The following is a 14367-nucleotide window of genomic DNA, read 5'->3' on the forward strand; positions in this document are numbered from 1 at the left end:
CTCTGCATCTTTTTTTGTTTTTTCAGCAATTTCTCTAAATGGCAATATTTTTATTTGGAAGTTGGGAGAAATGTTGTCCGTAGTTTATAGAATAAAACAACAATATTAATTTTACTCAAACATATACCTATAAATAGCAAAATCAGAGAAACTGTAGTGCTCTCTTAATTTCTTCCAGAGTTGTATATGCCATGTGCAGCCCATTGTACAATTGCAGTAGAGCTGCGGGAACATTTTAAAACGTTCAGTCAACTAAACTCTGTTTAAACCAGAAACAACATATTTATCCCCTAACTCCATGTGATCCTCAGACTAGATTACACACAGTATGTCTAAAACTGACTTTTATGTTTTCTTTATTTAAAACATTCATTAATATTCATAAAAAATCTAATTGGAGATTCACTCAATTTCACAATAGATGATTTGGTCAGTAATTAAGATACTGTTCATTTATTCACAACATTTCATACAAAATGAACATGTAGGTTTATGTATCTCACTGCGTTCCACATGTTATACGCATTTTTATATCAGAGATAACATATTTGATCAGCACATTGGGACCAATTAAATATATTGGTTGTTATATACTGGTTGTTTTTTGTCTATGTTGAATGCCCTTATGTGAACTGTCTGATTGTACTTTGTCTGTAACTGGAAATGGTGTGCCACCTTGGCCAGGTCTCCCTCGAAAAAGAGATATTAATCTCAATGGATTTCCTGGTTAAATAAAGGTTAAATATATGTATGTGTATATATATATATATATATATATATATATATATATATATATATATATATATACATGTGTATATATATATATATATATATATATATGTATATATATATACATATATATATATATATATGTATATATATATACATATATATATATATATATATATACATATATATATTCTACAGAAAATTGGATATGTCCAACTTTTAAAACCATAAATCATACAATTAGACATCTATTAGACTTAATGTAAAGTTTGTGAGCTTGTGGGTGTGCTGGGAGTTATTCTTTAATAACAGTGAACAACAAATGTAATTTGTAATATTTATTCCAAAATGAATCAAAAATGTTTTTGGGAATAAGAACAAAAGGTTTATTTAAGAGACAAAAAGCCTTAGATAATGTATACTGGTCATTCTAAAATTCTAACACTGTGTATAACACACACATAGTACTCACAAGTACCGGGTATATTAATTTCCATCATTATTCCATCTCAATAGAAAGCTCTTTGAAATGTCCACCATGCGTTTAGTAAGAAGTAGAGTTTCCGCAGTTTTACAGCTGCGCATAATTCTGAGTTTTCTCCAGTTTCTGATCATCTAAACTCTAAACAGCTGTATTTACATCAAGTGCTGTCTGTCTCTGGTGTTCAGCGCTGCAGGGGACTGAGTGCTCAGTATGGGATGGAATGAAAGAGGGGCTGAGAGAGAAGAGGGGAGGAGAGGAGTGTTTGTGTTTAGGCTTCACTACTCCAACACGAGTCTCACAGTCTGATTGACTTATCAGCGCAGGAGATAAAGCAGCTTCTATCTGTTGTTATATGGAGTGGAATGCTGAAAAAAGCTCCCGCTGCCCACTGGGTTATCTCTGAACAATGTGCTAGAGTCACAGAGAGCCTGAGAGACAAGCAGCTGGAGAAACAGGCAAAACAACAAGACCAAAACAAGCTGCAGTAAGCAGATGTGGAATGCCACAGCTTTATTGAGCACATGCCGGACCTTATTCAACCTCTTTAGCCCGGCAAGATTAGAAAGATCACATCATGATGTAATGTGATATCTGTAACTCTCTGTTTATGTTTATCTGTCTGTTTATTTACAGCTTTTGTCGAAGCTGGAACAGACTGGGCTACAGACTGAAGGAATTCTTAGAGTGCCTGGCTCCGCCTCCAGAGTGAAGGTAGGATCACATTACTTTAGTCTAAATTTTTATACACTCTAGGGTATACTGGTTTTATATATATATATATATATATATATATATATATATATATATATATATATATATATATATATATATATATATCGCCATAATAGTCTTCATACACTCTGCTTTTATACGTTTATATGTACAAATGACGATTCTCTACTTTTTATACTGGTTTCATTTCCACAGAAAATAGAATACACTATTCTTTCATACAAGTTTCACTTCCCTTTAAATAATTATAGCCTTTTAGACTTTAATACTGAATTTACTCCCATGCTAAACCTGATACATTATACTTTCAAACTGGTGGTTTTACTGATATACTCTCATACTTCTCCTATACAAGCCCTTATATATTTACTTTTATACTGGTTTAACTTCTAAACACATCTTAATAGACTGCCCTGCACTTTTAATCACCAGAAATAAATATTATAGGGTTACAAATATGAAAGAACTGATTAAAAAATACTTAATACTAAAATACTTAATTTTCTGGAAATCCTTTTTATGAAGGAAGAGGTTTCTGTCTGTGATGCTTCAGTCACGAACATTCTTGATGCCATAAAATAGCCAAAATGTTGCTGACATGGCACAAAAAAACAAACAAACAAACCCATATAAATCTATATACAGTCTACTTTATACTGCTTTTTTGTCCCATACAAGAATCATCATTAACTCTACTTTTATACTGACTTTACTACCCTACTCTAAAAATCCTTTTTATATTTCTGATTTTTATGCCTTTTTTTGGTCCACATTTAACAGGAGTTAGGGGCGTCACAGGGTAATGAAAACACACACAAAAAATGGTCGAATTATAACTATTTTTTGAGTGGCTTTTAGTATTTTTTGTAATCAGAGTATATTAAAAGCTGTCAAAATAGTTGTGTTTTGGCCTGGTAAAAAAAAAAAAGTAACACCAAATCAGTTGCAGATATATTTATACTGTAAACACTATAGAATTTTGGTCCTATTTTCAACTGCATTAGTGAACTATTAAATTATAGTAAAACACATTGCTTGTGGATTTCCTCTACTATTTACTCCCCAAAAGGAAACAGAAGCACCACAGATTTGTCCAAATCTAGGTTTCCTGTAAATCAGGATCAGCTGGTTTGAAATTCCCCAGACCCGCACATTTCTTGCCTTGATTGACTTGATCTCACTCGACATTACAAAGCCAGCATGTTGCTCTAGTTTTGTTTGCCTCAATGAGGTCATTAGGTGGTCGTGTGCCATGAGTGCAGAACGAATGGCACATGTGGCGTCCTGATGACCCATGCATTAAGCATTTTACAGGCTGGAGTATTTCCGACACTCCTCCTGTCTCGTCTCCCTTTACCACTGCCATTTATCTTTATACTTCCCTATACACACACACACACACACACACACACACTCTTTGTGTCCTGTGTTGACTGTGCCATGTGTGAGTGCTCGGAATGGATTAAAGCTTGCTGTGTTTGCATGGTGTCGGCTTGCTGACGGGTCTCCAGGGAGAGTCTCCTGAGTGCTGGGCTTCGTTCAGGTGGTCCTGACTCTAATCCAGACCAGCGCTGGCAGAAATGGACCCTGAAAGGGAATTTTAAAGAGCAGCTGTACCTTTCAGCACATGATTAAAGTTAATCACGTAGACATTCTTCATAATGTTGTATGGAAACCATTTCCTGTCATATGTGGACAAATGCATTTAAAATGCAGGCCTGAATTGTACAATGGCATGCCAAAAGTCATTAGAGGGGAAAAAGTTGTGTATTTAAATATAATAATTAATAGTGTACCAAAACTATATAAAGAACAATTAAAGTATGCCTTTGCTACTTGTATTTACATTTTTACCTGCTTAATCAGTATTTCAGTATAGTTTTAAAAACGATACTTTAATTGGCTGTGCATTTTCTTTTTACTGGTGATGTACTTAATAAAAATATATACTTAGTATTATTTTATGAAGAACTATACTTTTACTAAATGTTTTCTAGGAGCCAAAATGGCTGTACTGTAGGGAAAATTATACTTAAAAAGTTTTATGTATGTAAAATAACTTTTAACAGCTGATGTTGCAGAAATGAGATATTTTGCTTTTGTTTTTCCCAGTTTATATACACACCTCAAAATGAATATAACGTTAAATCTAGATTTTGTAAAATATGTTATGTTTTAAATGTTTAGTTGGACAGCTCACACAAATATACTTAAACTGTATTAAATAGTGGTGACAATAACATGACTAATATACTGAGTAAAATTATATAAATTAGCACTAAATGTATAACTACAAACAAGTAGTAATTAAGTACAAATTACTGGTTCCAAAATAGCATAAATTAAGTACAGACATATTTCAGCATTATTTAAGTTTTTTTTTTCACAAAGGAATCCTATGATGTTATTTAAAAGAAAACAGTTAGTTTTATCTAATTTATTTCTGTTTATGAATTTGGGAGTGAATGGTACAGGCTTTAACTGACCGGGGTTGTCACAATACAGATAAACCACACAAAAGATTAAAGTTACAGTTTAAACACCAAATCTGATAAAGATGTATATTGTCATTGTATTGATGTTATCATTGCACAGCAGCAGCAACAGATTTTAGCCTGTGAATTGAACTCATCAATTGCAGTGAACACATACTTGGGCAGTGGGAACACACACACACACACACAGAGTGGTGGGCAGCCATCTCAGTGCCCAGGGAATAATTGGGGTTTAGATTCGGAGGTTGCTTAAAGACATCTCAGTTGTAAATTTTGAGGGAGAGTGTTTAAGTCTGCCCTAGAGAATCAAACCAGTGACGTGACGGTTTCAAGCCGTCTTCTTTCAACTTTAACCTGGAGCTCCCTTTATTCCAACGTGACATAAATATGTTTCTGCAACTAACTGCCCTACCTTTCCTCAACACATACTCTGGTGTAGAGCTTAGATTCTCTCCCCTAACCCACCACTTTCTTTGGGCCGGGTTGGATCAGGTTCTGATTTTTAATGCTGTTTTTATTTTATATAAATCTATGGTGTGATGATCACAAAATAGTAAAGTAACAAATCAAATAAAAAGTTGAACAAGTTAGAATGTTATAATCCTGCAGCTCTGGAACTGAGCAGTGAGCACTGCACACATCTGAGCTCCTCCACTTGTCGGTGCATAGACTTATTGCTGTTTTATGTGTTTATGTTGTTTACTTTATGCTTAAAATAAAAAAAATTGTTTATTCAGAAAGTATTTTATATTCTAAAACATTGTTTATTTTAAGAGTAGATGAAAGTAATTGGAAATTATTTTATTGTTCTTGGACTGTTTTGTTTTAATGATTGTGCAGTGCATAGCCTTATTGTTGTTTTATGTGTTTTGCACTTAGGCTATATGTTTAAAATAAAAAAATAAATGTTCGATCAAAAAGGGTTTTATATTCTTAGACATTGTTGTTAAGTATATTGGAGTAGACGGGGAGATCGGTTCTTAATAAAAAAAAAAAAAATTAAATAACAGGCCAGTGCTTCTTCAGTGTTGCAATGTTCATTAACATCATTCTGAACAGATTTCGCTTATTTAAACAGCCAGAAAATGTTTTTAAAAAGGGCTGAAACGGGCTGGATTTTTTGGGCTCGATCTAAGCTCTACTGTGGTTCACCTTTCTAACAGGACAATGCTCATCCACATACTGCTGCCTTCTCAAGAGCTTGCCTCAAAGACACAAATACAGTGTCATGCCCAGTGGCACTGTCCCCTACTGCTATTGGACACATTTTAGCCATACCACAAAATATGCAGGAACTGCATGTATAATCAATGCTGAACACATGGAATTTTATAATATTTTGTTTTTTGCCCATGTCAGTCTAAAGGTTTAATCATTTATTGTCCCTGATAACATTTTATCTTCCTTCTGAACACCACTGCAATCCAACACTTCCACAAGTTGGGTGCAACTATTTAATGATTTCTGATGAAGAGTATGTATATATGTATATACTATAGTACTGCAAAAGCACTAAACCTTCAATACTTCCTGCAACACTTGACCCTGATGCTGTTTACTGTCCCACAAGCCTTTAGAACATGGCTTTCAAGGGGCCATGGCCTCTCTTTGATTTGTATGGCGCCATTGCAGGAAAACCACTTCGCTCTAGGTCTTACTATGCTAACGTGGGGGACCCACATCTGCTGCAGACCGATGGACGTGTGGAACTGATTAGCAAAGCTGAATGGTGCAGAGAAAATGCTTGTTTAGACAGTAAACTAGCCTGTAAGCACAGTTTATTCACTTAGCTTTATTTACCTGGATTCGTTATTTGCAGTGAGCTGTATTTGTGTATTTATGATTGCTTCGTTTGAAGAAAAGTTAAAAAAAGAACCCCTGTTCGTCTATTTATTCATGAGGTAGAAGATAGTGTGTGTAAAGTCTAATTTTGAGCGTTTTGCTGTGTGTGTTTCTACAGCACTTGCGGCAGGAGCTGGACACTAAGTTCTATGATGGCAGCTTTGACTGGGAGCAGGTGAGGCACAACGATGCAGCTGGTCTGCTGAAGATGTTCATCAGAGAGCTGCCGCATCCTCTCCTCACACTGCAGCACCTGCCTGCCTTCACTGCTGCACAGAGTGAGTCTCCTCCAATTACTGTTTACACTTACTGTTTCAGCCTCCATAAATCACAGCCTGTGGACCTGAAAAATACTCTGCTAGGACTATTCATCTTTGAACACATGCTGTCCCATGTTTTATTTAGTTTTATAACTTTAGGAAATGATTCAGTTCATCATGGAATTGCAAATTTTACCAAGATTCTTTTTGATTATTTCATATATTTTAATCGAAAGTATGCTATAGTTTGATACACTTTTATCAGTACTCAGCACAACATAATCAGATTTCTCTCTGTGGTTAATGCCATGCCCTTGTTGGGAGCTCTGGATATACCACGTGACAAAAATGTGACAAAATCAGATTTCCATTTACTTTTAGTGATTGCGTAATTGAGATGTTTTCTGTGGCATTTGGGGAAAGAATTTACATATGACACTCATATGTAACTCATTGTCTTTGGAACACTTTCCAGTCATTTCTCTTAAACAGAAATCCTGATTGGATTCAGAGTCAAACAAAGCCAGTGGTCTATTTGTTCAAATCATATATAAAAAAGCTACTCAATATATACAGCTATGGAAAAAATGAGGAGACCACTTCAGTTTCTAAATCAGTAAAATGAATATTGTTGTTTTATTTCAGAAACCACGGACAACATTTCTCCCAAATAAAAATATTGTAATTTAGAGCATTTATTTGCAGAAAATGAGAAATGGCTGAAATAACAAAAAAGATGCAGAGCTTTCAGACCTCAAATAATACAAAGAAAACAAGAAAATATTAAAATAATATTAAAATATATAAAATATTAAGAAGTTCAGAAATCAATATTTGATGGAATAACCCTGGTTTTTACTCACAGTTTTCATGCCTCTTGGCATGTTCTCCTCCACCAGTCTTACAAACTGATTTGGGTCACTTTTGCCACTTCCGGTGCAAAAATTCAAGCAGTTTAGCTTGGTTTGATGGTTTGTGATCATCCATCTTCCTCTTAATTATATTCCAAAGGTTTTCAGTTTGGTGAAATCAAAGAAACTCATCATTTTTAAGTGGTCTCTTTTTTTTCAGAGCTGTATAGCTGTACAGTTTTTCTACATCCTTACTGTCTGTCCGCTGTCTGTGTGGTGGTTCTCAGCACCACAAACTACTTTTGTTATCAAACTTAAATGGAACGCTTTGTACCTGTTGGCCAACAGATAACTGCTTATCACTGAGCACAGTTCTGTAGGTGTGGGTGTGTGTATGCAGTATGTGTGTGTGTGTGTGTGTATATGTGTGTGTGTGTGTGTGTGTGTGTGTATATGTGTGTGTGTGTGTGTGTGTGTGTGTGTGTGTGTGTGTGTGTGTGTGTGTGTGTGTGTGTGTGTGTGTCTGTGTGTGTGTGTGTCTGTGTGTGTGTGTGTCTGTGTGTGTGTGTGTCTGTGTGTGTGTGTGTCTGTGTGTGTGTGTGTGTGTGTCTGTGTGTGTGTGTGTGTGTGTCTGTGTGTGTCTGTGTGTGTGTGTGTGTCTGTGTGTGTGTGTGTGTGTGTGTGTGTGTGTGTGTGGTGATATTAACAGCTCTGTCTCTGGTGTTTTAGAAATCTCCTCGCCCAAACACCAGCTGCAGGCCCTCCACCTCCTCGTCCTGCTGTTGCCTGAAGTTAACAGAGACACTCTGAAGGTAAGCTGCTCTGTCACCCAATGCCCCACAGCTGCGGTTATCAGATGGTTCAGATGGTTGGATCAAATATAAAAGTATTTTTCTGTCCTGAGATTGAATTTCATAGCCATTACACAGCAGTGCAGGAGAGTTTAGCCTCTAAATTTAATCATCCTAGTTTTATATACACAACTGATGCTTAGTGATGGGCAATGAAGACACACACAAACCATACAGCTGGGCAATCTATTGATATTTTCTCGTATTGTGGTAGAATTTTTTTATCGTACTGACAATATACATTAATAAGATTATTAAGAAAGATCGTTGGTTTAATCCCCAGAAGAGGCAGTGATGGCTAGGGTACTCAGCAACACTGAGGTGGCATCCAACCACTCTGGGTGTGTTATCATGGTGTAATCACTACTGTTAGATTGTGTGTGCATGTGGAGGTTTAAAGTGTTTTAATTTTAGTCTACACGATTACAAGTTTTTGGTCATTTGAGTAGAGATTTGTAAGTATTTAAGATTTTCTTTCATTGTAAATCTTAGGAATTAACATTCTAATACAAATCAAACCTAGGCCTGTCACAAGATCTATATTTGTTTAGACAATATTTGCAACAAACAGTACTTTTATTTTAAGACCATTTTATTCCACTGATTTTGTGATTATATAGTAGAATAATTCAGTTACACCTTTAACTGAGCAATGAATTCTTAAGAATATTCAACCATTAAATTATTATTTTTTTTTAAATATACTGAATAAATATAACATAAATGAGCTAAAAATACTGTTTTTAAACAAAGTCAGCGTACAGGCTCAGTCTGGTCAGCAATTATTCCTTTTTATTTTTTAAGGTGATGTCCTCTGTGTATTGTATAATAAATTATTGTATTGATTGTGAGAGGCCTAGAAATGCTTGATTTAATGGTACCATGATTTTTACTAAAATAAAACATTCGTTTTTTGTTTTTTTTTTCAATTTGCTTTGTTAAGTGAAATACTGTATAATGTAGTTAAATTGTCAGCAGAAATAAAACGAAAGCAACAATAAAGGTCATGCTTGGGCCAAACAAATGTGAGGGGACTGCATTGGTTGTTATAGGGAAAAAAAATGAAAGGAAAATTTTAAGTTTTATGAATTTGTAAATTAGTAAACCCATTATAAGAAACAATGTTAGGTTAAATGAGGCAGTGTGGGTTGTGTGGGTATATTAGAACATACTTTCTTTTATATCAAGTCTCATATAAAAGACCCAAAGGACCCAATTAAGCAATCGGCCATTGCCTGTACTTGGCTTTGACACACTAAACCGTCCTGCATGGGGACAGACAGACTTGAAGGTGTTTAGGCCTTTTGTGTCTGCTTCCTCTCCTTTTCTGCTAATTGGTACCCTTCTCTGTTTGAACTCTATGGGAGGAGTGCTGTGTGGTCTTCTGAGCCACTTGCAGGCAGTCGCCAGGCTAAAGTGTGCAGTAGTAAAGTAATTATGGGGGGAGTTTAGATTAGAGGTGTGTGTGTGTGTGTAGGCATGTCAGTGAGTGTGTGTGTTCATTTTGAGGAAGCAGACACATTTGAATGAGCTTACAGTTGAAGAACCGGTTGGGTGAGTCTGCTGTGAGCTATAATTTCATTGTCTCCTGAAGCTGCATCAAAGAGAAGAGGCTGAAATATGGCAGCTTTTAATATGTGTTTAGAGCTACGCTTATGGCTTACTATTATTTAAAAGCTGATATAGCTTAACAGGTGCCCATTTGTCCCAGAGCTCCACTGTTATTTGAAGAATGTCGGCTCTTTGCTGGGTCATCATTTTATTCAGCTCCCCACCTGATTGTCAGGAACCAAAAGAGGAAATGCCCCGTGACTATTCCTGCCCTTTGAGCACGTCATTGCTCAAAGACTCAAAAAGAAACATGAAAAAAAAAAATCAAAATATGTGCTTTTAAACAGGTCATCCTCATTCCAAACAGCAGAAAGCAAACACACTACTAGCTGTGAAATGTCAGTAATGCCATTAACATGACTCAAGGCTGTAGAAGAATGGTTGTGGTGGTGTTATTAAGCTGTCTCAGAAGGTTGGAGGATTTAGACGTTGACAGGAAATTTGAGGTGAAAATCTATAAGTGGCTGAACAATGGCCAGCGTGCTCATGGCAAGGCAAAATGAATTATTCTCTATTATACCACAGTTATTTCCGACCATGCAATGTGATTGGCTGAGAGGCGTTCTACGAATGCCGCTATAAGACGGTAATGCACTGTAACCGAAGCTCTCCATGTATTACTCCACCACATATAGGTAATCTAGCAATGATGCAGCGCCTTTAAGCCAGACAGCGCAGCTACAAACAGAGCAGTAATGGAACTATTTTAACTCGTGGAGTGTTTATAACTAAACAGATTGTATTTTCTTGTTCTAGAGTTTGTGTGTTGTTTACCTTCGCTGACTTATGGGGTTCTATCATATTCTATCAATCAGGCTTTGTTGGAGTTCCTTAGGAAGGTGGTGGCCTTTGAGGAGAAGAACCGTATGAGCTTGTGGAACGTATCCATGATCGTGGCACCGAACCTCTTCACTTGGCGGGGGAAGAGTTCCAGACAGGAGGAGATGCAGGGAGCAGCAGGAGCAGCTCACCTGGTCCGCCTGCTGATCGTGCACCAGGACCTGCTGTGGACGGTAAGACTAGCACCAGTCATTCATCACAGTGTAGATGAGAATAGGGCTGGGAAATATGGAAACAATATTGTATCACAATATGCTAAAGAGATTTTAATCATTTATCACTTTTACAGATGTATCATATGATATGATAAAATATGGTCATATTGTCCTGTTCTAGTTGACATACACAAGCTAACATCCTATAGATCACCAGGATACAACTCTTCACCACCACTTCTCTTCTAAATCTACTTTTAGGAGAGGGAGGACTCGCTTCCTCTGACAGGCTGAAACTGTCCAAACTCCAGCCCAAAGTTCTTAAGAGTTTTTCCCCTTCTCCTCTTTCTCTTCTTGCAAAGCTATAAACTGATGTCATGCTTTAAACTAGCAAACTCGTTTAGCACACTTCACTGCAGTTTCTATAACCTGAGAGAAAAAAATAGCAGAATTAATTTACAAACAAGCTGTAAAAGCTACTGTTAATAAAACTGAGAATTCTTTCAAGTGTAGAAATGTTTGAATTTGTCATTGTTATAAAGTCATATTTACACGTAATTGGCTGTTTGGCCTTCTGGAGGTGAGCCCAACAGTAACTTAAATACACTACCTTATCCTTTTAAAGGATATAAATTAGGGCTGCACGAAATATATCGACTAAGCATTATCATCGAGATGTGTGCACATGCAATAGTCCAATCGCATGATATGTGATGTCACTTAAGGCAATTAAATCAAACACGTCATGTTGCAATGTTTAAAATCTTGACACAAGAAGTAGATACACAGTGTTGTCTCTGTGTCTGTGTAAGTGACAGGCTGCTGCTGCCTAAGAAGCTCATGTGGGGCAGGTAACACGAGGTAACCGCATGGCCTCCATCCACATGGTTTGGCACACGCTTGTAAGCGCATGTGTCGAAAGCTGTGCACCTCGCCCCAGCACAGTTTTGTGCAGATATTTCCAGTTACAGCTTAATTTATGCTTTTAATCCCAGAAAAAACTCTCTTATTTACCTTTTAAAAAGCCATTTAAATGCCTAATTAAAGGGCTGATTACTGTTACTTTGCTGTTTTCCTCGGGTTTTGAGTGCTCTGCGCTGACTCATCTCTTGATCGGTCCAGACGCGAAACAGCGCATGTGTGGGGGTGTGGCTGGTGACGTAATGAGCCCTGCATTGTTTAATATTGCGATATATATTGCAGAAAAAAGAACATTTGCAATGTAATTTTTTTCCAGTTTCGTGCAGCCCTAATCTAAATGTAATAAAGAAGTGCTAGACAAGTTAATGTACATTTATCAGGCATAAAGCCTGCCTAATTCTATGAGGGAGGAAATACAGTTTGTAGTAAAGAGAATTATAAGTGTCTCTTATACGTAAAGCCAGACAAATGTTATAAGTACATTTATATAAAATATGGGCCCTTTTAAGGTGTCCAATGTGAAAGAAAAAAAATATTGTTCTTAAATGGGCAAAAGCAACCAGCAGTATTGGTCTGATAAATGTTGTCAGTTCCATATAAGGAATCATTTTATCTGGGCAGTTTTTCACAGTATTAAATTCTCTTCAGTCTGAGTCTGTAGATGAATGGCTTTCTAAATACTGTAAATCCGTAATCCGGGAGACGGAGATCAAACTGACCCAAATCCCAGTCTGAGTTCTTGTACCATATCCCCCCTGACATGGAATTTTTCTTCTGGCTTCATTTCAGGTGCCCTGTTTCCTCATCTCTCACGTGCGGAAGATGAACGAGATGGCCATGAGCAAAAAGACCCCCAGCTCAGAGAAGACCAAGAGGAAGCTGCTGAGGAGACGCACCACAGATAGAGAGAAGGAGAAGAGCGAGGTGGGATATTATATCTTTCAGTTGCTAGAAGTCAAACTAATACATTCATGGACTTATCTTGTTGTTTATGATTGATCTGTCACAATAATTATGTTGTCAGTTTATCATACATGTGGATATATGTGGATATAAAAAATATTTTTTTATAAGGAACCCTTTGTGTTTACTTGCATTTATATTTACTGATATGCTAATGGATTGGTAGAGCTTAGTTGCTCTAAATGATTTATTTATTTATATATTTATTTATTCATTTATGTGTTTAAGCATATTGAATTGTGAATTTACCTTAGTAAAGTGGTCCATCCATCCATCCACCCATCCATATTTACATTTCAGTAACACTGTTGGTATTTATTAACATTTAAACATTTATTATGATTTAAAATGGTGTAATTGCATTAATATGCTGTTATAATATCATTAACCTGTATTAACAGCATAAAAATGACAGTAAATACAAAGTTTCCCAAACAGGATTTTAGCCTAGTTTTCCAGAAAATTTAGTCTACGACTAGAATTAATACCTGTCCATGATCTGTCCCAATATCTTTATTTACATTTTACCTGGGATTATAGATCATCCTCTTATTAAAAAAAAGTTATCGTGATAGACCTACATTATGATGACTTGTTTATTACCCTTTTTTACTACAACATTACAGCTCTGTTTCCTGCATTGTTCTCGCAGGTGACTGATCTTCGGGAAGGTGTAATCCGGGTGCAGGCACCTCTTCACGCCAAGGTGTCGATGGCGATTCAGCTGGACGGTGAGACGAGGGCACGGGACGTGATCGCACGTTTTGATTTTGAGGACGGGTGAGTGAAGAGATCATCTTCTTCTCTACAGTTTATTCAGAGCAGATTTAGAGACCATGATCGTCTCTAAATCTTTCATTCTCTTCTCCAGGCAGGGCTCTCACACCACCAGCAGAAGACACAAGTGTTATCTGTTTGAGGTCGGCGGCAACATAGGTCAGTATCTGCTGTTTACATTCCCTTTATTTCCATCTGATTTTACTATTCATCTCAGTCTCACTCTGTCTCTTGCTCTCGTTTTCTCCCTTCTGTATATTAATCTCTGTATTGGTGTCTGTCTGTATGTATGTCTCTCAGTCTGTCTATTTGTCTGTCTATCTCTCTTACTCTTTCACTGTCTCTGTCTTAATCCCCATCTCCCTCTCTCAATCTTTCTCTGAATATCTCTCTCTATATTTATAAATCAAATTCAAATAAATTTCTCTTGATCTTTTAAAATATTTCTTAATATATTTATACTTATCCATCTCTCTTTCTCTCGATGTGTTTAACTATTTCTCAATCTCTCTCTATATTTATCAATCTCTTTCTCTCGATCTGTTTATCTATTTCTCAATCTCTCTTTATATAGTTATCAATCTCTCTTTTTCTCTGTTTATCTACTTCTCATTCTCATACTTATCAATCTCTCTTTTTTCAATCTGTTTAATTATTTCTCAATCTCCCTCTCTCTATTCTTATCTATCTTTCTTTCTCTCGATCTGTTTAATTATTTCTCAATCTATCTCTCTATACTTATCAATCTTTCTTTCTCTCAATCTGTTTATCTATTTCTTAATTTCTGTCTCTATGCCAATTTGTCTCTGTTTATTTCGCTCAAACTCTCTCCATCCCTCTCTCTCTTTTGATCTGT

The 14367-nt window shown here is 36.3% G+C and overlaps 1 protein-coding gene across 3 annotated transcripts in view; it reads left to right on the plus strand.

The window, feature by feature from the left end:
• Positions 1-14367, plus strand: part of arhgap28 (Rho GTPase activating protein 28) — a 53501-nt gene that overhangs the window by 37461 nt on the left and 1673 nt on the right. For all 3 annotated transcript variants that reach the window (XM_007232016.4, XM_015600960.3, XM_015600961.3), the window contains exons 8-14: positions 1847-1924; positions 6401-6560; positions 8123-8205; positions 10671-10868; positions 12561-12695; positions 13387-13514; positions 13606-13670. In XM_007232016.4, the coding sequence (XP_007232078.3) occupies positions 1847-1924; positions 6401-6560; positions 8123-8205; positions 10671-10868; positions 12561-12695; positions 13387-13514; positions 13606-13670 (847 nt within the window). The remainder of the gene's footprint in view (positions 1-1846; positions 1925-6400; positions 6561-8122; positions 8206-10670; positions 10869-12560; positions 12696-13386; positions 13515-13605; positions 13671-14367) is intronic.

This window comes from Astyanax mexicanus, chromosome 6 (genome assembly GCF_023375975.1).
Source record: "Astyanax mexicanus isolate ESR-SI-001 chromosome 6, AstMex3_surface, whole genome shotgun sequence".
Taxonomy (NCBI): Eukaryota; Metazoa; Chordata; class Actinopteri; order Characiformes; family Acestrorhamphidae; genus Astyanax; species Astyanax mexicanus.